Here is a 25,239-nt window from a genome sequence, read left to right as displayed (position 1 = left end):
TGAGTTCTCATTTGCCGTGGAGTTCAGCCGCTGAAGGGTAATTATAATGTTTAACAAATATATTGCCCTTGGGGACCTGATGTTAAAGACACAACACCCCTTCTCTCATCCTACCAAATTACACAGCTCTCGGGACCATCATTACCTACCCCCAAAATCATGGATGGGTGCCTTCTCCTCCTTAGTTCGCCTCTCTGCAGGGTCAGCTGATCAGGATCACATGGGCTCAGAGGGCGCGGGAGAAATCAAGGTGAGGACCTCTAGATGCATCTGCCCCTCACCCATCAATAAACAGGAGATCTCCTGCTGTCCCCCAGGCCTTCCTAATGAACCCCGAGAAGGCTTGGGAGAATATGTTCTGTCAGTTGCTTCCCCAGCCCCAAGTCCCGGGCATCATCCCTTCTCTGCAACACCGAGCTAAAAGACTGAAGACCAGAGCAGAGGTAGGGTTCACGCTTAGCAATGGCCTTCAGAACTAAATGATGCATCTCATAAAAAATAATACAAAAATGAGCAGATATGGAAGAGGAAAGCCCAACCTGCTACAGACATGTTGCAGAGGGGACAGTGCCTCTGTCCACACTGCAGCTTAGAACATGGCACAGAGCTCCGTCTTGAGAGGGGCGTGGTGGGTGTTGCCCCCAATATTTGGCTGACTCTGGCATCCACAGTCCTGCACACCGGCGTTTGTTGAGCCCCCTGCCCCTCTAAGTCAGTCTACTGAATGCATAAGGCTTGAGGACAGGGGCCACACCTGCCATATTTGCCTTGTCTCTAGGGTGGCTGGCTCTGTTCTTAACCCTGCATAGGTGCTCATTAAGTGTTTGCAGAATGAATGCTAAAATGGAGCAAAGAGGTGAGTAAATGCATGAATGCAAGCCGCCTGCTGGCCTGTTCGGAGAACTGGCCTTCATATGGACGGTCGTCGGTGATATCCCCTTCCCCAAGGAGTCAGCCATGATGAGCCCCAGAGGGCAGGTTGCTGCTACACTCTAGAGGGGAATGCATAGGGTACCTTCCAGGGAAAACTGGGAAGAGCTGGGAGAGAGAGAAGTAACCCAAGTGGGCATAAGGAAGAGACGGAAGCCATGGGGCTGTTCACTGTGCCATCCAGGGAGGGAAGCCAGCATCTCTGAAGGCCCCTGTGGGCCCACAGTGCTTGATGTGAGCCCTCACGGCTGTGAGCACAGAATCCCACTCGTGCGCCCACCGTAGGTGCCTGGTGAGCTCAGAGAAAATGATGGATGGATTGATTTGTTTATTGGGCCTTTTATTTATTTTGCCCAGAGTGATGGATGAATTTAGTAGAGAGGGAAGGAGAGAAGGGACTTGGGTATAGGGAGCAGTCTGTCAGCTGGAGAGTGCCTGAGCCAGCCTCCACTTATTTGTTCCGAAAATAAAATTTCTCTCCTCACTCCTTTGTTGGGAGAATGTATATTTTTTTCCGGAACCACATTAATAAAAAACAATAACGACAAATGTGGAGAGCAGGGCAGGAGCAGGAAGGTTTGGGGCAGGGAGAGCGAGTGCTGCAAGGACCTCGTTTAACAGAATCAGTTCTTTGCCCCCTGAACACTTTGATTAAAGCCATGGGACCTAAATCAAAGCTATTGAAAGGAAAAATAAAAAGATGTCTGAGAACAATTTCGTTTGCTGGAATTTTCCCTCCTGTATTCTATTATGATGGGGAGGGTGTAAAAAAGAAAAAAAAAAAAGAATTTCTACTTGGCCCTCCTTTGATCTTTCAAAGGAAAGAAGAACATTAGGGAAAGAAAAAGAAGAAGGGAAATTGACACCAATCTTGTTTCCTTTCTTTCCTTCACTTGCAGCAATAACTCAACTGGAAATGAAGTGGGGTCTGAGCTGTTCTTGAGCCCAGGCTTCTCACAAATAAAAACCAGGAGCACGTCACAAGAGGGAGTTCAAAAGGCCAGTAGGTCACTGAGGACCCTCTCTCAGTCATAGGTCCTGTCCCCTCGCCTGGTCCCCAGAGAAGGCATGAGACCATTAGAGGTCTTGGTAGCAGGGTCAAGTCAGACCACCGGGAGGCATGGGTGATTGACAGGACTTCACATTTACATCTCCACTGGGTTCTCTGCGGCGCCACCTGCAGGAAGGAGCGCCTCTATGAGGTACGGCTGCTGCACTGGTCTTCAAGAGGTGGTGGAAGGCAGCCATATTCAAATACGACATGGCTGCCAGCACTTAACTCACTTCTGGTCTGGGAACCTGTATAATGAGCCCCACTGCTCTCTGCAGAGGGCCCTGGCCTTTCCATACCATTCTCATGCATCTGCAAACTTCCTAAAGAAAGAGGGGCACTCGGACTAAGCAATGAACACAAATGCTAGTAAGCTGCCACTTGCATGACTAACTCTGACTGATGGATGGTAACTGCCTGGAGGGCTATGATAAGAATGATTCTGAGGTCCAATGTGAAGCTTATCAGAAAAAATGTGTAGTGATCAATGAACTGATGTCTGCCATAGGGGGAGAAACAAGGACTGGTGCCACACGCCAGGTATATGCCACCCCGGGGACACTGAATATAGCACTAGACATAGAGTAAAAAACCCATGAGCCATGACCTTAGGAAAGACAAATTTCTGAGCCACAGGTGTCCTATTGTTAGAAATAATACAAATGACATGAAAATTGACATTTATATATGGACTTTGCAATTTGTGAAACATGCTCAAATATGTTACTTCTTTTTTATTATGGTAAATTATAGAGCATAAAATTGACCATTTTAACAAATTCGTAAGTGTACAGTTCAGTGGCGTGAAGTACAGTCACAGTGCTGGGCAGCCATCCCCACCATCCACCTTCAGAACTTTCTCATCTCTCCAAACTGCAACTTGGTCCACATTAAACGCTAACCCACCCTGTTCTCCCCATCTGCCTACCAGCTCCTGGTAACCACCATTCAGGTTTCTGGCTCTATGAATCTGACTACTCTGGGTATCTTATAAAAGTGGAATCACATGGTATTCGTCCTTTTGTGTCTGGCTTATTTCACTGAATAGAATATCCCTAAGATTCATCCATATTGTAGAAGGTGTCAAAATTTTCCCTCCTTTTATTTTATTTTTTAAAGATTTTATTTATTTATTTGAGAGAGACAGAGAAAGAGGGCACAAGTGGGGGAAGGGGCAGAGGGAGAGAGAGAAGCAGACTCCCTGCAGAGCCAAGAGCTCGACACAGAGCTCGTTCCCAGGATCCCAGGACCCCAGGATGGTGACCTGAGCTGAATGCAGATGCCTAACCGTCTGAGCCATGCAGGCGCCCCTAGAATTTTCCTCCTAATAAAGGCTGGATACTATTCCGTTATCTGTATACTCCACGCTCTGTTTATCCATTCAACTGTTATTAGACACCTGGGTTGGTTCCACCTTTTGGCTCTTGGAATTGTGCTGCTAAGAACATGCGTGTAGAAATAATCTGTATAAGGGACACCTGGGTGGCTCAGTCAGTTGAGTGTTCAACTCTTGGTTTCAGCTTGGGTGATGGTTTCAGGGTCATGGGATGAAGCCCTGCATTGGGCTCTGAGCTCAGGGGGAAGTCGGTTTGAGAATTCCCTCTCCTTGTTCCTCTCCCCCCTCCCCCAACTTGTGTTCTCAATCTCTCTAAAATACATAAATAAGTCTTAAGAAAACAACAACAACACCCAAAATAATCTGTTTAAGTCCCTGTTTGCAAGTCTTTAGGGTACATATCCCGAAGTAGAAGTGCTAGATCATACGGTAATTCTATATTCACTTTTCGAGGAGCCACCCTCCTATCACCATCTCTTTTAAAATTTCAATTAGTAAAGCCTGTTTGGAACATTTCGTGGACAGGCTGAAAGACCACAGAGAAAAAAAGGTTGATGAAACTCAAGTTGAGGCTGGCCAGATATGGCCTGGGTCTGGCCAAGAACATGTGGCAAGTTCCCCGTCCTTACTACTGCCCGGGCTGCGGCTGGTTGGCCATCTCGCTCTAGCAGAGCACCGGGATGGAGAGGCACCAGCTCGATCCCATCCGCTCTTCCACCTGCTGGTGTGCAGAGGGCACGTGGTCCCCGGGCCAGGACCAGCGAGCTCAAGAGTGGGAAAGAACATTCCGCTCATTGGCAGTGATGTTTCCCTCGGCAGGGGGGATGGCTCAGATAATGCCTCCTGGAACACACACCGAGGCGTGCGAAGGGCAAGGGGGAGGGAAAGTTGGGGAAGGATGGGCAGCCATGGTGGGAGGAGGCCATTAGCATTTTGGTTGTGACATATTTATGCTCAGATCTTGTCATGTGGAGCAAATAACAGGATATTCTGATAGAGACTCGGCTCTCAAATAATGGGCTGAAAAGAAAGCGATGCACTGCCTTTCTCTGTTTCACAAAGGCCTTGCAGCTGGCGAGATCAGAGCCAGCCTGCCAGAGTACAAAGCTTGCGAGTGCTTGTCCTCCCTGTGATGGGGCAGTGGTTTAATGCCAGCTCCTAGCCATTACGAGGCTGAGCTGCCAGGACACGTCCCATCTCAGGATGCCATTGGTATCTGGGAGTGACAACCAGCTTCGGGGGCTCTTTCTATCTCCCTAAAGTTGTCTAAAAGTCACTGGACTTAGCAGGGCCCACCGAGGGTCGCTGAGCCCATAGTCCTGCCTGGAATAGACAGTCGTCGCAAACCAGCAGGAATTTTTCTTACTGCCCATTCTGTGGCCTTGCTCTGGGGATGTGGAGAGAGATGGTTTCTCTTCCACACTGTCTTTGTAGTTAAAGGCTGTGGTGAAACAGGCAGGCTCTGGGAGATGACCAGCTCGGGTTGACTCTCAGGACTGATATTTACTAGTTTACAAATTTAGGGAGTTACTACAATTACCACATTGCTTAATCCTCACATTCTTCGTCTGTAAACTGGAGATAAGCAAGAATGCCTGCCTTATCTCCCTGAGTGATGTAAGGTCCCTGGCACAGGAGAGCACATAGGCAGTGATACGGGTTATGTCTCTCCCAGTGGAGGTGCCCTCCATCCCCATCTGGGGAACACAGCCAGAGCCCCTTCAGTGGACACCCACCTACATGGCTACGCCTCCTCATATACCCTCTTTGGGGGCTCTCAGTTTCCTCATCTCTAAAATGAAGGTTTGCCTCGATTAATTTCTAGAAGGTTCTGTCGTCTTATGGATCTACAATTCTGGGACTGTGGTGAGGGCTACAAGTACCAGGAAGGGAATGAAGGTCATGTACATGAGGCAGAGGGTAGAGACAGAGCCCAAAGCCAGGCCTGCTGATACCCAGGCCATAGAGGAGAAGGAGACTCAGAGGGAGAGGATGGACAGCAGCAAGGAAATATTTTCTCTGCCAAGTCCTCTTAAATAGAAACCTGTATCACTAAGGAGATTGTTGAAACACTATTCCTTGGAGAACTTAAAAAATGAGTTAGCAGAGCACACTGCAGGGAAGAAAGCTGGGTGTCCTGCCACCTCTCCTTTCATATCACTAATCACAGGAGGTAGCTGCCTTCAGCCTCTCAGTCCCTTGGGTGCCTCCTTATCTCTCAGGGAGCTTGGTGACTCCTGGAGAGAAACAGTGCAATTAAGTAGAAGCCATGAACTTGTCTCAAAGATGGCTGTCTAGTTATAGGGAGCGTCACACTGAGAGAAATTGGAAGAAACCTATAATCCAAGGACGAACCCGGAGGAAATGGTGAGTCTGACCCCTTACTGGTTATGTTCAGGGCCCCACAAAATATAGCTCAGTACCTGGAGAAGGAGGTCTCCATTCTTTTTGCACTTTCAGGGCTAGGAGGGACTGTGTTTTAGGATAATAGACCCTGTGCCTTCTAGGCCTCAGTTTTCCTACCCCTATCAAAGAGAGAGAATTAAATAAGTATCTCTTTCTTCTGCCAAACTCCAGCTTTCCAGGGAATCAGGAGTCACCATCTGGGAAGTAGATGGCTAGCTGTCTAGGATTCCAGAAAAGGGATTCCAACAAAGGGCCACTTACGTTCACCTTGGAAAAATCAGTCGGAAAAACATTTGAGACCTGTTGACTGGATATGGAAGTGAGGGCTTTTTAAATAAGCCAAGGAAGAGATATCTAAAATCCCTAGGAATGAAATCTTTGCTAACTATGGCACTCAACCCATGGGTAGAGACCAGGTCAGGAATGCAGTCAGCCGTGTAGAGGTGGGAATGTACAGGCGTGCTGAGTGGTGGTGGGCCAGGCTCTAGAGATGGCACAGACCCCCTGGCCTGGGACCAGAGATCACTCAGGAGGCTGGGCCGGTGGCTCTGCCACAGGCAGAGATCAAAGAGGTACTTCTGCATGCATGTTGCCCACTCTGGGGGGGAATCACATTGCCCTCAAGAAGGACATGTGGGCTGGGAGCAAGACGGCAGGGAAGGAAGGAGATGCAGAATGAAGAAGAAAAATGGGCAGAGGTCTCAGGAAGGGAGGGTGGAGGGTGGACGGGCATGAGGTGGGGCCTGGCGGAAGTGGGGAGGGACGAAGGGACCCCAAAGAAGCTGGAGAGAAAGAAGTGGAGGAAGGAGGAGACCAACAATGAGCCTCCAGGGGCAGGGAATATTACAGATGACTCAGTCTAGATGAAGGACCTGCGTGGCTGGGACAGATGACCACAGAGGGAGACAGCGTGTTCCTGGAGAATGAGCATCCCTGGGGACCAACACAGACCAGGGAGGAAGGAGCCAACAAAGGACATAAGCAGGGATGGGATGGCCAATGGGAGCCATGTCCTTCAGCTGAACTGATTTGATTTCAGCACAACAGACCCGCAGTGCAGGCTTGTATTGGATAAGAAAGCCAAGAACCAGAGATTAAAGGGCTGGCCCTTGGTCCTCCAGCGGGGAGCAGGGGAAGTGGAAGCCCACCCACGTCTGCTGGCCAGAGCCCTCTTCCCCTGTGGCGCCTTTCTCCTAATGCTCCAGGTCCAGAAGATGGAGGCCATGGGTGGGGGGGGCGGAGGTCATGGCAGAGAGTTTTCTGTGATGACCCAGAAAACCACACGCACAAGAAGGAGGATGGCCAAGGGTGTGCGACGTCTTGGAAACAGGCTGTACAGCAGGGCCTTGGCTGAGCCAAAGTAAACACTGCTAGCATGAAGGGGGGTGGTCAGCGTCGCCTGGAGAAAGAGGGAGGGCCAAGGAAATGAGGGAGGAAGGGAGCAGAGCAAGATAATCTGTGACTACTCTATTCCAGTTAGCTTTATTTAATTATTTATTTGAGAGCGAGCGCGAACACAGGGGGCAGAGCAGAGAGGCAGAGGGAGAAGCAGGTTCCCCGCTGAGCAGGGAGCCTGATGCGGGGCTCCATCCCAGGACCCTGGGATCATGACCTGAGCCGAAGGCAGACACTGGACCCACCGAGCCATCCAGGCACACATACACACCCCCCAGTTAGTTAGGTGCAAAAACTATTTGATCTGTCATTAGGGTGTGAGAAAAGAAAAGCTGCAGGGAGCTACGGTGTCAGGAGCAGAGAGTAGAGGGGAAGGGAGGAGGGGAGAAGTGGCTGCATCCACAGGACTTGCTTCCCGTTATTCTCCTTCCTGCCAGTGGCTCTGTGGGCCTGTCCCAAATCCAGAGGAGCAGCTGTGTGAGCCCGGGTCCAGCTGGCCGAGAGCTCCATTGATCCAGGGGCCAGGACCCTGCTCTCTCCTGCCACCCCTGCCCCTGCTCCAGCTGGCACGGGGAGGACTCCAGGGCTGGGACCTTGGCAGCAAGGGGCTGACGGCACAGCCCCTGCCCGGCCACGGGGGCGCTGGGCACCTGTGCACAGGTGTGGCTTGTCCTGCATCACTCAAGGATGCCTTGCTCTGCTCTGGGCACCGTGCCGACCTCAGCCAACAGTTGCAGACAAGGCCTGGGCTGAGGGGAGTTGACACAGATGCATCTGTGTGGAGCCAGGCCCAGCCCTGAAGGACCACAGCCCAGCCCCCAAACAGCAAGGTTGCCAGAGTGAAATCTGCAGTCGCCAGCCGCGAGCCACCGGGTGACATTGGATTTCAAGCACTGACCTTGGGACCACATCCCACAGTCGCGGGCTTCTGCATTCACCTCGCACACCACTCTACAAATGTCTGCAGCTCTCAGCACAACCCGGGGGCTTTCCTGGCCGGCCTCATTTCCAGCCCCTGACCTGATTCAAATCTTCCTCCCTCTTCATCCCCACATCCAGCTCTCCTCGGCATTACTGTCTTGAGTCTAGGGGCCTGAGCTCAGCTGCCCAGAGAGACACAGGGGTTCTCCAGGTCCCTTCACAGGAGATGAGAGCATCCCCGCCCTGCCTCTGCCATTCAATCAAGGCAGCTCCTTTCAACTTCAGTCTTCCCCTCGGGCAAAATCAGCAGCAAAGACAGCACTAAGCCCAGTGGCCTAAGCCCCTCCTTTGATTCCCAGGCCCCCAGAGCCACCCAGGCGCCAGCAACCTGCTAAGACAAAGCAGCAGACCCCTTGCTGGTATCTTACGCATTTTCCCCTTCTCAGCAAAACTGACAGGAAGAGGCTTTCCGGGAGCTGCGTGAGCAGGGAACTCCCCGTGCCTGGATCCCTGACTCCTGCCCCTTAACTGTCATTTGGAGGAGACTTCCAAGGGGGGACAGGCGAGTGATCCCTGTGCTCTGCTGATGGGAGAAGCCAGGAGGCTGGGTGGAAAGAATGGAAGAGCCCCGGTTGGGTACAACCTTCACCAAAAAGAGCACACCTACCCATGCTGACAGAGAAAAACTTTCCACCACAGTTTCCGCCAACAAGCAGGCACTTTGTGTCTGCCCTGAAACCATTGCTTTGAACAATGAGCTCATCAAAGAAGGGGAATTTTTATAGACTCTGTAGAGGAGTGATTTTGATGCCTAATCTGTCCCTTATGGCCCCCCAGGAAGTAGGTACAAAGAGGTATAAGCAGTGAGGCCTGGAACTGCGAGTTCGAGGCTTGGCTCCCCTGCAGGAAAGCCCAGATGTTTAATGTTGGAGCCTCAGACTCAACCTGGGTGTCCTTCCTTCCCAGTCTTAACCCCGTTTGGGAATCTGAGTCGGGAAAATCCAGACTCAGTCTGCCCCAAGTGCCATCCCGGCAGGATTCAGATTCTACACAAGGCCATGTTGTCCCAGACTGTGCAGATGCTGACGGGAGACTCCACGGAAGGAAGAGGCAGCTAGTCAGGGCGGGCTTCCGGAGAGCCCACCGGGCTCCCACGGACTCTCAGATCGGAGGCAGCCTCTCCAGTGCTGGAGGACAGCCAGCTCCTGGCCTTTGGTGATGCCCCCTGGGGACCCTACTTAGAAATCTTGACTCTGGAAAATATCTTTTATAAAATCGTCCATTTGGTTTTTTAAAAAATCGATACTTAGTAAAACCTGCTTTGTCGTGCCTATACTTGGCAGTGCCCATTCTCCCGGACTCTGTGTGTCACCGATTTCTACTCCTCTCCTACCACTAACATAAGAGAACGTAAATAATGTCAGCGAGTAGCAGATTCATTCAATGGAGCCGGGAGCAGGGCCTTTTCTTGGGCTCTGCTAATTCATTCTTAGAGCCCTTTCTCCCCACCCTGCTCCAGCCCCTGGGTGCTATGGCGGTATAATGTGTCCCAGGAGATGACAGCCCTTTTTTTTTTTTTTTTTTTTTTTAAGATTTATTTAGTTGAGAGCAGGGGGAGGGGCAGAAAGAGAGGGAGAAAGAGTCACAAGCAGACTCTGCCAAGGCAGGGCTCCATCTCACAACCCAGAGATGGTGACTTGAACAAAAACCAAGAGTCAGCCGCTTAACCGACGGTGCCCCCTGATGGCCCATTTTTGCCTCAAGGGTCCACAGTGAGGATACACTGCACCCAGACAGGTAATGGGAGCTGACTTGTGGGGGCACCTGAATGTGTGGGCTGTTTGTGGCTGGCCACACCGATGGGCAGAGGAAGAGGAAGGGAGGCCAATAGGGAAAGGAGATCCCAGAGAAGAACATGGGGTAAGGGTGGGGGTCTTGACTGCTAATGAATGTGCCATGGGGGTTGGGGGAGTGGAGGTAGGTGAGGACAGAGGAGTTGGCAGTGGGGACAGCGACAACAGCATCAAAGGAAATGATGAAACCAGTTTTAAGTTTAAGCCTCCATGTCATTTATACAATAGTCACAAAGATGAGGGAAAGATGGGAGGCGGAGAAGACAAGGAAAGGAGACTGAACGTTAACCCAAGAGCCATTTGGTTGGACAAGAAAAAAGTTTACCAAGAATCATCACTCCAGGAACCCCTCGGGGATGGCCTAGGACCCGCCATCTTCAGCTGCTTGTCGGATAGCCTCTAGGATCTTAAATCACTTCTTGTGAAATTTCTCTCCAAAGACCTCACTACCTCTCCACTGGGAGAGCCTGTTCCTGGACCCAGCTCTCTGTGAAGGAAGTGCTGGGATGGCAAATTCGTCCTCGTGGAGGGTTTCACAAAACTAAGGCATTGAGAGAACTGATGGCGAAAACCAAAATTGCAGTGAGCATCAGGAGGGAGCTGGTTAGGGTATGCTGAAGGGGGCAGGGGGTGAGAGACCATCCCAGCATTCCTTGAAATGGAGGAAGCAAGGAAAAATCACAGAGACGGTGTCCCTTATGAGAGCTCGTGGTTGGGCCCTTCCTAATCTGTCACCCCCCCAGTCTGCACAGTCTGCCCCCCCCACACACACAACATCTGGGACACACCCAGCCCCTAAAGAGAGCTTTTGTCCATGTAAGCAGCTGAGAAATATCCCTGGGGAGACCAAACTGGGGAGGTAGGAAAGTCAACCTGGACTGAAACCCTGCTACTGCGCATTCCTAAACCCAAACCGTATTGTCTTTTCATTATCTGGGTCACCACTTGGTTTAATTACTGTTGATCACTGCCTCTAGACTGACACGCATCTTATTTGTGCCCTAGCCTGACTCTTTCCTCATGGCAATCAACTCACAGTGCTACATTGTGACCAGGCACACACGTATGCTTTGCAAAAAAAACTTATATTCTTGTGATATGCTATGTGGGGCCAGAAGATGAGCAAAAATTTAAGTTCCTGCCAGTAAAGAGCTTAAATTTTCCGGTCCAAAAGATGCCAAAGTAGGAGAAGAGGATTAAGAGGTACAAACTTCCAGTTAAAATAAGTAAGTCACGGGGATGTAATGTACACAGGGAATGCAATCAATAATATTGTGATAATGTTGGTGTTATCACAATTTGGTGGGGAGCATTTCCAAATGTATAAAAATATCCAATTGCTGAGATGTACACCCGACCTAATAGGATAGCATATGTCAATTAGACTTCAATTAAAAAAAAAAAAACCACAGAAAGAAATGGCCAAGCCAAGGCAGAGAGGAGAACCCTAAGTGGTTCTGCCATTTTCATTTTTACCTGAACAAACTGCATAGTGTTCAGTATCCCCCCATGCCTCACACACGCAATGTGGTCTGTGCCTGTTTCCATAAGCAGCTCCTTCTTCATTGAAGATGTCTTGGATATCCACGTGGCTTCTTTTTGGGTAGGTGCTGGTCTTTCAAAAGAGGTGACACAGGCCCATGGCAGATCCCTCTTCTTAATGACATCCACTCAGCTCCTCCACCCTGTCTCAGGCAGGAGCAGAAGCTCTATGCTAACCCATGGGTCTTCTCTATCTTTAAATACATCCCAGGCCAGGAGATGCTGCTTCTCATCTCCCACATTATACAGACTAGAAACCAGCATGGTGAGTAGGAAAGACAAAGGCTTTCAGAACCAAACCACAAAGCTTTAAATCCCCAGAGCCTAGAATTGAGCCTGACACACAGTACGCACTGGATAATTCCATGATGAAACTCTGACTCTGCCCTCACCAACAGTGGGGTTTTGTGTAAATTCTCAGAGCCTCAACTTTCTCATCTGTGAACAGGGAAAGTTGGAAGTCTTAAAGAAGATAGTCTAGGTTTGTGGGCTCAGGAGAGGGCCTGGCATGGAAAGGAGGGAAGCATTAAGGAAATGGGCATTTTTATTTTTATTTTTTTAAAGCTTTTACTTATTTATTTGACAGAGATCACAGGCAGGCATACAGACAGGCAGAGGGAGAGAAGGAAGCAGGCTCCCTGCTAAGCAGAGAGCCCAATGGGGGGGCTCGATCCTAGAACCCTGGGGTCATGACCTGAGCCAAAGGCAGAGGCTTTAACCCACTGAGCCACCCAGGTGCTCCAAGGAAATGGGCATCTTTAAAGTATCTGCTAGCAAAATCATAAAATACTTTAAGGCAATGCTAATGATAACATACTAAACATTTATTATAACATTGACTATAACATGCTAAACACCTACTATTTCCAGGCACTTCTGAGTTTAGAATCCATTGTCCTTTTTAATCTTCGCTATAGTGTGTGACTGGTAGATAACATGATCTCCATTTTGCACAGACAACAGACCCAAGCTTCAGAAGTGGGCAGGACGGAAGTAATGAGGAAGCTAGTAAGGCAGGCAGAGGAGCCCTGGCTCCCTATGGGTCCTCAATGAACTTCACTGTGGAGCTAATCCCCGGTCCTGGCTACCAGTGCAGGACAAAGAGCAAGGGCGGGGAAAGGAGACCATCCCTCACAGGCTAGGCTGCTGAGTTCGAAATGCAGGAAGTGTGAGCTGCTGAGACCAGGTGGCAATTTGGCCTGTTTGGGTCATGGACCCCTCCTGGAGCAGGAAGCCCAGACGCACACCACCTTTCTGGCTTGTCTTACTCCCCACCCCACCCCCACGTCCCCCCCTTACCAAATCCAGACCACGTGACTGCTCTGAAACTCAGGAGCCTTTTGAAGTCATTGTGTTCAGACTATAAAACACATACACACAAAACCACTGGCCTTCATTAGGGGGAGGAAAAGCTGTTGGATGGTTTGGCTACAAACTGCTTTTTGGCTTTTTAGCAGTGGCTTTAAATAATGAGGCACCGGTGGAAGGAAGGAGGGGTGGAGGAGGGGAGATATGGCTGCAACAAAAGGGAGGAATCTGGGAAAATGGGAAACTTTCATCCAAGATAAGAAACCCTTACGACTCTTATTAGGGTTTCTGCTCAGTCAGGGAGGTCCCCTGGCTTTAATAAAATCTCATTTTCCCCTTAAACTGTCCCATGTGGTAGGGGCCCAGAATTTAATGGGGGATATAAGAGATGATTCCAACCTGCGGCTCAGGTGGCTGGGCCCCCACCCACCCTCTGGCCCAGCAGCTGGGACTGACTGCAGGGCTGCGGTCCAGCAACACAGCAGTCATGGCGCATACGAGATCATCGAAACTTTTCACGCTGACCTGGGCTAGACAAAGATGGCAGCCTGGCTCCCCTGCATTCCCGCGTTAAGAAAGGAGAAGCGCATCCTGGTCTTTACTAAGAGAGAACCAAAGAGAAATTCGACCAGTTTCAACATGTGATGTATGAGGGGTCACGTGCATTCGAAAGACTTCATGGCTTTAACCCATGCCTGATTCCTTAGGGCTCCCATCAGCATTGGATGGCTGTGCTCATTAGGAGCTGCCGGTTGTAATGAACTCATCTCCCGTGTCACACTCAAGTCTACCTGGGGGCCTCACTCTCAGTTCTGAGGGGCTGATCCTCCATGCCTAATACCACACGACAGACTCCTTCCCCAGACGAGCAGGACGTCAAAGGCAAAGCTGCTGGGAAATGCCAGGCCCGAGCCGGGAGAGGCTGAGGGGAAGATAAGCACGAACAGCTCGTAATTAGAAGTCACCGGCGGGTATCAGAATACATCCATCAGAAACCTGTACAGATGAACATGTCTAGTCTTCGACGGGCACTGGTGTTGGTTTTGGGCTTTTCTTCCACTATGGCAAAAGGCACACAAGTTGCTAAGTGCTTGAATCCTAATAACCCAAAGATAAGCAGAAATGCCATGACTAGCAACACGGTCTTTAATTCTAGGCAAATCTGGGTGAAGCCCCTGCACCAACAGAGAACACAGAATTTTCATCTCGCAGTGGATCAGAGAGGACTTCCTGGAGGAAGTGACATCTGATCTGAATAGGAGCTTCTAGAACAGTCAAGAGAGCGGGAAAGATGCTATAGACAGAGAAAGCAAGTTATGCTCAGTCAGAGGGGTGGGAAACAGCAGGGCCTGCCAGGGAGACCAAACATAATTTAGAATTGCAGTAGTAAAAACAATGTGGAGTAGGGGGCCCTTGCATGGAATTTAGAAAGGGAAGAGGTTCCCGGAACCAAGAGGGGGAGAAGGCAATATTTCTTGCCAGTTACATGCTAGAAAAGGGTGAATGGTGGGGTGTGTATCTCAGTTCCAGAGGCGTGACCTCAGACAAATGCCTCAATCCCCAGCACCTCAGTCTCCTCCTCTGTAACGTAGGAGGGGACACCTGCCTCCCAGTGTTGCTGTGAGAATGCAATGTAGACAGGAACGTAGAGAATGGAGCAATCCAAGGGGCTTTATTCCTCATTACCAGGCATGTCAGCATTGGCCCAGGGGCTGAACCAGGCTTACTGGCAAGTCCTCGGAGTGGACATGCCAGGGGGAAAATGGTGCCCAGCGCAGTGAGGCCAAGCACAGGACCGCAGACGTGGGGACGTGATGCAGGGGTCCCCTGTTCACTGCCTCCCAGTCGAGTGCACCCAACCTGGCTTCCCCAAATATCTTCTTTTGAAGGGTCTTTTTTCTTTTTCTGAAGGCCCTTCAAACTCTGTCACTGTAGACAGTGATGTCGGGCAAGACGCTTTCAGCGAGAAGCAACCGGAAGGAACCAAATTGCTGCTGTGAAATCTCCGTTTGCAGGAAGCGATTTGCTCAGTGATCACCATTCTTCGGGAGCCCCGATCAATCACTGTTCAGACAGGAGAGGCCTCCCAGCCTCCTAATGTCTCCGTCCCACAGTGGAGGCAGCCCATCACCGCTAACTTCATCACGCAGGCCCTGCCCACGACTTTGGTCTGGGCTTGGGATCAGAAGACATTGTCCCTGCGTGTGTGACTATCCTAGAAAAGATGTAAGCGGACTGTCACCTTGACCCGACATGGCCCCAGCCGCACCCAGGCTCGCTTGTGCCTCTGCCCCTCCGGGTCAATCTTTGGCTTTCTGGGGTGGGGGGGAGTGGAGGTTAATCCCCCCACCCCCACCTCGCAACCCAGCTTCTAGTGGGAAATGCTGAATCCTGCCGTGTTTGGATTACAGAGAAATGTGTTTGCTTACGGAGAAACTTCTCTTGCCTGCATTGCTCTCTCTTCATCAAACATGAATGCCAGCAAAAAACTCCTCTCCCAGCCTCATGAATTTTGTAAAAAACAAAACACAGGGAAAAAAAAATTCTACACGGTATTCCCCAGATGTTCTCGATGAGACAATGGGAGCATCTCTCTCCGAGTCTGTCTCTAGCTAGGCAAGGCTCGTTAGGAAGAGCCAGTGACTGGGAAATGCTTCTGCAACGGAACAGCAGGCCAGCAGCCTTGTTTACTGGGACCCAGTTGGACGGGAGCCAGGTCCAAAAATACGTTCTCTCCTCTTCCTACCACCATCGTGGCAAACGATTTCAACCCTAAGGATCATTTTTCCAAGCCAAATGCCCTCTGCCTCCTGTTTAGAGATGCTCCTAGGATGGCACTTACAGAATGTGTTTCTCTGATAAGCACAGAGCTTTTCCAGACTCAGGCTTCTTCGAGCTCAAAATAAAAGAAGGAAAAGAAGAGAGAGAGAGAGAGAGAGAGAGAGAGAGCTGGGATGATCACCTGCCCGTGGGGAGGAAACCCGATGTGGCCCGCTCCCCACCTGCGGGATCCACACGTCTGCCCCGCAGCACCCACTGGGGGCTCCTGTCTGGGGCCCAGCCTCTTCCCCGGCAGAACCAGCAGAGAAAGTTCTGCTTTCTACTGGACAATCCCTTTGCTCTCCAGGAGAGCCTGCGCATGTGAAGGCGCGGCCTGTGGCAGTGAGAACGCCAGTGACCCCGCGCTGAGGGGAGGGAGGAGCTGAGGTGGCTGGTGTGACAGAGTGCTGCGTCTCCTGACACCATCTTGGAAGAGAAAAAAGGAAAGGAAGACGCACTCGGGCTTTGGAGCTTCAGGACTGTGCTACCGGGTGCTTAGAGGAGGGGCAGAGGCCGTGAGGGCCAACGGCCTTTGGAACAATGGTCCCACCTGTGTTAAGGCTGCACCGCTCTCCCAAACAGGAGGAGAGGAACAGGAGTGACACCCGGGTGACTCCCTCTCTTGTCCCCACCATCACAGGCTCCGGATAAAACCGTCTATGCTGTCACTGGCATCCTCCAATTATCTCGGTTCTGTCAGAAGCGCCCAAGTTGCTCTCGGGTCACGACGCTCCCTGCCAGTGGGCACTAATTGTTACACTTGATGTCTTACACGGGCCAAGTGATTTTTCTCTCATGTGCCTGGGGCCGCACGTTCTCGAGCCATAGAAATGGGTATTCTTCCCATTTAGAATTGAAAACTTGCTTTAGGGCAAAGAGGAAGAGTATTAAATTCTGAGTTCTCCCCGCCTCTGGCACAGGGCTGGCATATAGTACATTCTGGGTGACTGTCTCTCAAGATTTGGGTTGAAACCAAACCTCTCCAACATGGAGCCACCACTGCAGATCAGGGTGGTTTGAGGAGGAAGCCTGCAGCGTTCTGGGGGCGGGGGCATCCCTACTCCCCGGCAGTGGCAGATTTCTGCAGACTTGGCCCAACCCCAGTGACAGGAGGCCAGAAAAGTACACTTACAAGCTCCCCATTCCCTGAAAACTACCAGACATTCCAAGAAGTTTCATGGATAGCAGCCGAGGGAAATCACTAACTTGGATCAGTCCTTTTACTTCTCTGCATCTCAAACATTCATTTGTAAAAGGGGGTTTAGGGAAAGAGAAGGAGAATGATCCAGAATTCTCCAAAGTCCCTCCCACCTCTGATTTTCTTGGAACCACTGAAATTTGGAATTCCCCTCAAGGGTGTCAGGATATACCTCTAGCTGAGATGTAGTCTACTTGAAACCAAAATGGCAGCCAACACCATTCTGAAATGGGTATCTGTCCTCTTGTTTAAAACTCCTGAAATGGTACTCGCTTTGGCAGCACATACACCATAACTTCTGAAATGGCCGTTAATTCTCTTATTTGTAAAAGTGGTCCTTCAAATGTGGGGCTAAAAGTTCCCCAAGACTGGAGATGTTCAAGTGTAGACTGGGTTGTAATCCAGAAACTTGGCTGGGTTCTTAGATGTGGGCAACGGTGTGTGTCTACTGACACAGGAGTGGGTATATAAGCATCCAAGGAGTGGTTAAACTAGGCAACTTTTGCTCTCCCTTCTCACTCTGGGAGCCTATGATGCAGAAGAAAGCCAGGACCTAATTCATGTAAGCTGTACTGCAGGGGAGGAAGGAATGGAGGCAGCATCTCAAAGTTTTTGTCTGAGAAGCATTCCTCTCTCCAAAGCATGCATGGCTCTGTCCTCTAGCTTACCACTGGACTTGGAGAGTGCATCCATGGAAACCCTGCTTGTATCCGTCCTTAAGACTATGGGCTACTGGAGAATAGGGATTGTGCTTTTTACCCTTTGCTGTTTCCCCAGGTGACGGATAGAGTGCCAACATAATCACCATTAATCCAACGTGGGAGGAAAGAATAAAAGAATAAATGAAGAAATAATCTTGCCTGAATCACAAACCATCAGAGACAAAGTCAACATTGGATCCTAGGCTTTTCGAAACTCTGGGTATCGCTCTTTGTGCTAACTCTGCAAATTTCACGAGCGATGAAAAAATAACATCTATCTTTAGATGTCAAGACCTTTGGGGTCGGGACCGGTCCTTTACTTCTTACCTGACCTTTACTACTCGCACACATGACCTTGGAGCCAAGCACCACCAGCTCCGAACTCCACAACACACGCACACGAGGCAGGACTCACGACATCACAGAAAGGTGCTGACTCATTTACAGTTTGAGAATAGCTGGCAGGTTGTCGAAACTGACCCCACATGGGATTCCAGGAGTAGAAGCAGCCCCTCCCCTTGGGGCTTCTGGGAACCACAGACAACTTTTTTAATGAACCAAAATGCCAGAGAAATAACCCTCTGGACAGTTGTTATCTATTGCTCAACTCCCCACAGAAAGCAGCCTGTGGAATTTGCAGCATTGCGGTCCCATGTAAAGTGTGGCACAGTAGCAACCTCCATGGTAACAACCAGGAGACGCGCTTACCCGACCTTCTCTCCAGGGAGCTCGCGCTTCCTCCAAAGCTGGCTTACCCGCCCTGGTCTCTGGAAGCCGAACTGGCCCCGGGGGCAGAGTGAGGCTTGGAGGGAGTGGAGGAAGGGAGGGCGCCTTGCTTCCCTTGTCTGTTGTCTAAGTACAGAGAGCTGCCCGCCTCGAAGAGCATAAGCCTGATTTTAAGAAACCTACCACCATCCCGAGAACCCCGGAAGTAGGCAGCAGTCCTCCGCCGGGAGCTGCCAAGGAGATAGGAAAGGTTTTAAGTTTCAGGGGAGGGCCACGTGGGAGGGAGATTGGATGGGGTTTGGCAAAGGCAGCCTAGATGATGCTCTAGCTTGGCAAGCATCAGCGTCACCTGGAGAACTTGCTGCGATTCCGATGGCTGGTCCCCAACTCTAGAGCGTCTACCGCTGTAAGTCTGGGGCCAGAACGTGCTTGTCTAACAATTTCTGGCTGATGCTGTGTCCAGGAGCCATGGTCATAGGGGAGAACGGGGTTCATTCAAACTGGAGGGATCTAGGCAAGAGAGAAACCCCGAAGGACCGCCTACAGCCAGGAGGCAGGAGCTCAGGTCCTGAAGGCAGGTGGGAAGTCTCCCGGGCAGGACGCTCATGTTTCTGCAAAGGGTCTGGGTCAGTCCTGCTTCGTTGTGGCACAGTTTCATCTACCATAGGTTCTATTTGTATTCACTTTCCATACGAGACTAGAGTCTCCTACGTTCCAAGACTGACAGTTGCTATTATATACAATCACACATGGGATTTAGGGGTTGATGGTTGGGTTTTCCTCCTGTGATACAGATGAGGAAGCCAAGATAGGCCTCCTCAGTCATCCCCCAGCTGCTCTGACATAGGAGAGGACTGCAACACACATCATCTCCAGTCTCACCAAGTCTTCTTCTAGGTATGAGGCAAGGGCAGAGCTTCACAGACTGATACTTTCCCTCAATTGCATACTGCGCAATGGTGTCCTACAGATGTTAAAAAAAAAAGTCATCCCAAATGTGATCTTGTGGTCAAGTACGTTTGGAAAAAACAAATGCTAACAAACAATTTACTGATAGACTTCTCGGGTAATTTTCATATACTAAAATGTAGAGTGAATCTCAAAGAGGGGTCTAGACAGCATTTCTCAAAGTTGATCTGATATTTTTTTTAGAGAGAGAAGAGGGGGGCAGAGGGGCAGAGGGAGAGAAAGAATCTCAAGCAGGCTCCATGCTCAGCGCAGAACCTGACTCAGGGCTCGATCTCACGACCCTGGGATCCTGACCTGAGTGAAATCAAGAGTCAGGCGCTTAACCAACTGAGCCACCCAGGGGCCCCTGATCTGATCATTTTTATTCAAAAACATCTATTAATTTTAATCTATTAAATTTTTATTAAATTTAATATTAATCTATTAAATTCATTAATTTTAATCTATTAAATTAATCTATTAAATTTCCAGTGACATTACAGTTATGCAAAACACAGTCTGTTAACATCTGGTATCGATATTAATAAGGCAAAGAATTTATACCAGGAGCCTGTATTCTGCTTCACACACACACACACACACACACACACACACACACACATTTGGGGTAAACATGTAGAACATGTCTGATGTGACCTAAGGCAGAGTAGAACAGAGGACTTTCCAGAATCCTGCAACATTTGCCCAGGTCACGGACTTCTAGTGGGGGGCCCAGGCACAGCCCCCCTACCACCTGCAGCCCCTCCAGGGCACGCATGAGGCGGTGGGGCCTGGCCTCCATCTGGATAACCTCCCCTCTGCACCTCCCCAGGCTGCCTAAGCCAGAGATTCCAACTAGAACCGTTAGTCATTGCAGGTTCTCTCAATCAATTATTCACACTTCTATCTGTTTGCTTGCATTGAGGGAGAAAAAAAAAAGTAAGTCACGAGGATGGGAAATGTGAGGGAGAAGGGGGAAAGGGAAGCCAGGGTCTCGTTTCCATGCAGGGTGTAAGGATAGACCCGTCATGGGTTTTCTAAATTGTCTGCATTTTGTTGTCTCCAATTAAGCAAATGGGATGGAGGTTTCTTCATTCCCTGAAGCCATGAGAAAGAGTTAAGACCACAGCCCATCTCTGAGGTCTCAAGAATGCCGTCCTGGGGTCCAGGGAGAGCCTCTCGAGGTTGTTTGCCATGCACGCCTGCTGGTCCCGTGTCCATCCTATGCCCTGCTCCATGCTGTGCAAACTCACCTGGAGAGACACTGGTGAGAACCAAATGTGGGATCTCAGTGCCACGGCCTCCCAAGCCTCCAAGAGCCTTTCGCCCTGAGCATGCCTCCTCAATTTTGTCCAAATGATCAAGATTTTAAATTGCTATGTGTGGCATTTTGCAAAGGGGGATTGCTACGGCATCAGCTCATTAATAACAGAGAGAGTATTGGCATGGTCTGCAATCATGGTTATTGCTATCAAAATTATCTGCGATGATATGCTGTCCTTTGTATTCAAAGACAATGCCGCTAACATAGTACAATAAGTGCTTATTTTCCATTGCACAATTATCATATATTGTCCGAGCTACTGATATATTTGAGAGAGTGTTTGCGGTAGGTATGTGTGTGTGAGCGTGCAAATGTATGTGTGCACATGTTATATATACATACACACATATATATTACATGTTCATGAGCTGTTTCTGTATATGCTCTTGTCTCTGTTTTTTCTTCTTTCCCTAGATAAGAATGCAAGTTCTTACGGGCAACAATTTTCCTTTGTACTTCTGTATGATCCTTCATTCAAAACTGGGGCATCTTTCACAGGAAACTCTGAAGAAATCCTAGCTGGCTGGTGGATTTCTCCCAGCAGTGGGGGAAGGCCCATGCTGATTCCTCCACTCACACATCCTCTCTCTGGGGCCCACTCATGGCATGTGTCCTGCAATGGCCCCATCACCAAGCAAACCCACTGACCCACTCAGGAAAAGTTGTCCTCACCACCGAGTCCGCTGGCTGCCTGACTGTACACCACTGGGCTGAATGTTGGTATTTGAAAACCTGTCTGTTCTAGATGTCCTAGACCTAGACCTAAAAAATTCTCCAGGACTTTTTCCCTGTTTTTTAAATTTTGTTTTTCCCATTATGAAAGCAGTTAAGTACTCGTTAAAGGAAACTTGAGAAAATACAGGTGAACAGAGAAAATAAATTACACCTCGTCCCATTTCCCAGGCATGACTATTGTTAGCAATTTGCTAGATTTCTTTCTAGTATGTATTTTGTGCATTACAAAAAGTTTTAGTTGTAGTGTGCTTTTCCACTCTTGTTTATTGCACAAGAATTGGTTACAATACTGGCCTTATAAACTAAATTTTTAGTGGCTGCGTAACATGCCAAATTTACCCAACCATTCCGCTCTAGGTGGGTCTTTAGATCAATTCCAACTTAGCCAAACAATGCTGAAATACGTATCTTCGTGATTAGCACCATTTAAAAAAAAATTTAGAATTGATTCCTATAAAAATTATTACAGGTTCAAAAGACCTGAATATTTCTAATATTCTTGCTAAAATTTTACAAATTGTTTTCCAACAGTGTTGTACTAGTTAGAATTCCCAAGAGCCATGCTTCAAATGCAAACAGCCAGCTTCATATCTAACTCCTGGGACTTGTTTCTGAAGAACTGTTTATAATGCTTTCAACTCCTTCAGAGTCTCTGTTTACCTATCCTTCTGCAGCTCAGATGGCCTGTTACAGCCTTGGCTCCCCCACATACAGATAGTCTGACACAGATGGGGTACCACCTCCCGCAAGAACTCTCTAGTTTGGGGACTCATTTCCAATCCCAACTTGGGAACAACCACCCAGACAGAGCTTCGCAAGGACACTTCTGCCCTATCACCTCCTGTGGACCGGGGGCTCTGGACCCACAGAGCCAGCATCCCAATGCTGTGCCTCCCACAGGGATCATCCGGGACTTAGTAAGGTGGTGCTTAGCACAAGAATGAATCACAGTGTCTTCCATTGTTTCACGGAATCAGATTACTGCACTGGCCTCTAACTCTACATTTTACCTTCATGTATTCTTCTCCTAGTAGCAATGACGGAAATTAGGGAAGCTATGATACCAAGCATTCTCACCTCCTCTTCCATGCCCCTTCTCCTCCCCAGCTCCCCTGCCCAAGCATTCTGGAATTGTACTGGTACGAGTCAGGCAGGAGATGCAGTCATGCCCAGCTGTGGCCCCTAGCATCAAAGAAAAGAGGCAGGACGGACACTGACTAACTTTTCGATTGGTTCTTTCCTATTCCAGATGCCAACAGAGCTTTGGCACATGTGATCAGCCTTAGCATGTGCTTCTAGCTGCTTCTTTCTCTCCTCCCGCAGAGGTTGGTGTGGTTCTGAGCACCGAGGTAATTACTTCATGCTACAATGAGGCAGGGTCCATCCTCCCTGCCCTGTGCACACGTGCGCGCACACACACACACACACACACACACACACACACACAGTGTCAGGTGCCGTGGGCTGCAGAAGCGGAGATCATCCTGTCCTATCAGGAAAGCTAGAACACAGGTCGAAGAGCTGACCGCGTCCTGATGGGGGAGTCCGCTTTGTTGAAACATGCAGTGGCAGCACAAAAAACCGACCATCCCTGAGCTCTCGAGGCCGGAGCACCCGCTGTGCCTGGGGCAGGGAAGAGAGACCAGCTACCTAACCCGAGCACAAAGCTAAGCAGGGAGACCCTCTCAGAAGTCTTTTTTCCCTGGGGATGCACAGCGGCAGAATACGAGTGTTGTGGTCACTCTGTGCAGAGGCTGGCTCTCTGTTTCCATTTTCCAATATCCAAAGCAGACAATACGCTAAGCAGGTCCACACGGCTTGGAAGTTTTCCTCAGTTTGGTTACAGCTAGAGAGCAGGATCTCCAGAGTGACTATCGCTCTAAGGAATCTGGGATCCATCCGTAGTGGGGGGTAAGGAGGCCGGTGTAGGAAAAAGCTTAGTACCAGGCATCTAAATGAGGTGAATCCTTTTAGTGTCTTTACAGACTTGGACTGTGGCGCACAGATGTGGCCATAAAGGCCCTTCTTCCCCTTCCCTTTCTCATTTTCAGTAAATATGCGTACAAAAGTTCAGCTTCACAAAATATGTTAAGAGCCTCGACGGCCATAGTCATAACAAGGCCACAGTCATGGGTCCAAGCCCTGGATCAACCAAATAGCTTTGCTCTTGTTCCTTGGCTGTGGACACCACCCTCAGCCCCAGGCACCTGCCTGGGGAAGAGATATGAGGGTATCTGTCTCTCACAGCCAGGGGGACCAATCAGGACAGGTCAGTTCATTCCCATGCCTGAAGGAACAACTCAAAACCCCACCTTCTCAAACGCCTCCTTTTATACAAAGGCTAGCACACGCACACATACACTCTCAATGACGAGTCCTCCTGTGGCCAACCTAGAACATCATTAGCAAATTACAAAAATTGAAAGGTAAAGCAGCTTTGGGTCATCTAATAAATCACAGGCACAAATAAAAATCTAACCACTCAATTAAATCCGCTTAGCTGAAATCATCTTTTTGAACACTGGAGTGGCTGATTTCCAAAGGATGTAAGAAGATCATTCAACACATGGTTATTCAATATCAACCCCTTTTCTCTGTGATTTTCAAACCTAATTAGCATTTAGTGAAGATGGTGAGATGTTCCGTAGGGCTTCTATTGCTGAGGGATTACCTCTAGCTCAGAATCGGGGAGCGTTTAAAATCACTCTGTGAAAAGGCCCTGGGGGAGGGGACCTGTGAGCTGCTGCCCAGCATTGGGCCGGGCACCAAGGCTGGGGGATGGAAGAAAGAAGGCGAGCTTTGAAATAAATGAGTCTTGCCTGCCCTGCCCCCGCCTCGGGTCATCCCCACCAGTCCTGGCCAGCATTCGGGACAGCCGGGAGTGGGCCAAGTACAACAGAGACTGCGGCTCCAGGAAGTAAACTGGCCTGTGTTTTCGTCTATGACCACTCCCCCTGCAGTCCCAGGCCTGCCAAATGACCGCAGGTCAAACGTGGGCGGGCTCCAGCTGGCCTCATTCCTGTTGTGACTGCCCTCAGGTTCATTAACACCCAGCCCTCCCCTGTGGGCATGCCGGGCAGGGAGCCTTGTCCCTGGCTTCTTTCACAGTCTGGCTTTTTCTTTCTCAGAAGTGGGGTAGGTGGTTGCCGCAGTGGAGGCCAATCCTGCTTGGGGCCGAGGGGCGTGGGCTGCTCAGTCCCAGTGTGGACATCCGCGAGGCGGTGTGTTCAGAGGCTCTCGGGCTGCCAATCTCTCTTGTTCACTGGCACTTCCTGGCATCATCAGAGGCTGAACTCCCCTGATACGTTAAACCTTTGTCTGAAATACCCAGAACTCTGCCTGGGAAAGAAAACATTGCCCGTGGAAAACAGGCGAGGTGAGGAAATGTCAAGGACCTGGCTGGGGTGGGGGGTTCTCTGCAGGGATCACAGTCTACCAGGGTCAGTCCAGACAGACACTTTTGTGCACGAGCTGCAGAGCATCAGAGGATCTGAGAGACTGCAAACATGCCAGAAGTCATCCAGTCCCCTGCTTCTCACATTATCAGCATGGAAGAGCTATTCAGTAACATTTCCAACCCACTGTAGATGGATACTTTCATCAAAAACCACAAAAAAGAAATTACTAGAAAAATGAAATTTAAACACACAAAATGCAAACGCACCCACCACACTCTGGAACATTGCAGCGACATCGAATTGCTTTATAAATTTCCAAGGGCTCACTCCGGTGTCCGTTCCCATCACGTTGCAGACCATTAACAAACAGTCCACACACCACATTCAGAATAGCATTGACCTAGACCCTTGCTCCTCAAAGGGTGGTTCAAGGACCACTGTTATCAGCATCACCTGGGAGCTCTTTACAAATACAGACGCCCCCACCCCAGACCTGCTGAACCAGAATCTGCACTGGCATGCAATCCTCAACTGATTTAAGGGCACGTTCAAGTTTGTGAAGCATGGGGGAAGCCCAGGCTCGTGTGTTAATAGATCACAAATGATTTCCTCACATCCAAGCCTTACCACCCTTACAAGGATCTTTG

General features: G+C 49.6%; 1 protein-coding gene across 5 annotated transcripts in view; it reads right to left on the bottom strand.

Moving 5' to 3' along the window:
- Positions 1-25,239, bottom strand: part of LOC111151968 (plexin A4) — a 352,303-nt gene that overhangs the window by 214,535 nt on the left and 112,529 nt on the right. Inside the window, exon 4 of one of the 5 annotated variants that reach the window (XM_022510219.1) lies at positions 3,526-3,546. The exons of the other annotated variants lie outside the window; for them this stretch is intronic. Within the exon in view, the coding sequence (XP_022365927.1) occupies positions 3,526-3,546 (21 nt within the window). The remainder of the gene's footprint in view (positions 1-3,525; positions 3,547-25,239) is intronic. 5 annotated transcript variants of the gene reach the window in all.

This window comes from Enhydra lutris, unplaced genomic scaffold (genome assembly GCF_002288905.1).
Source record: "Enhydra lutris kenyoni isolate GAN:26980312 unplaced genomic scaffold, ASM228890v2 scaffoldscaffold27, whole genome shotgun sequence".
Lineage (NCBI taxonomy): Eukaryota > Metazoa > Chordata > Mammalia > Carnivora > Mustelidae > Enhydra > Enhydra lutris.
Note: the sequence above shows the minus strand (reverse complement) of the source record. Positions and strands in the feature narration are given on the sequence as shown.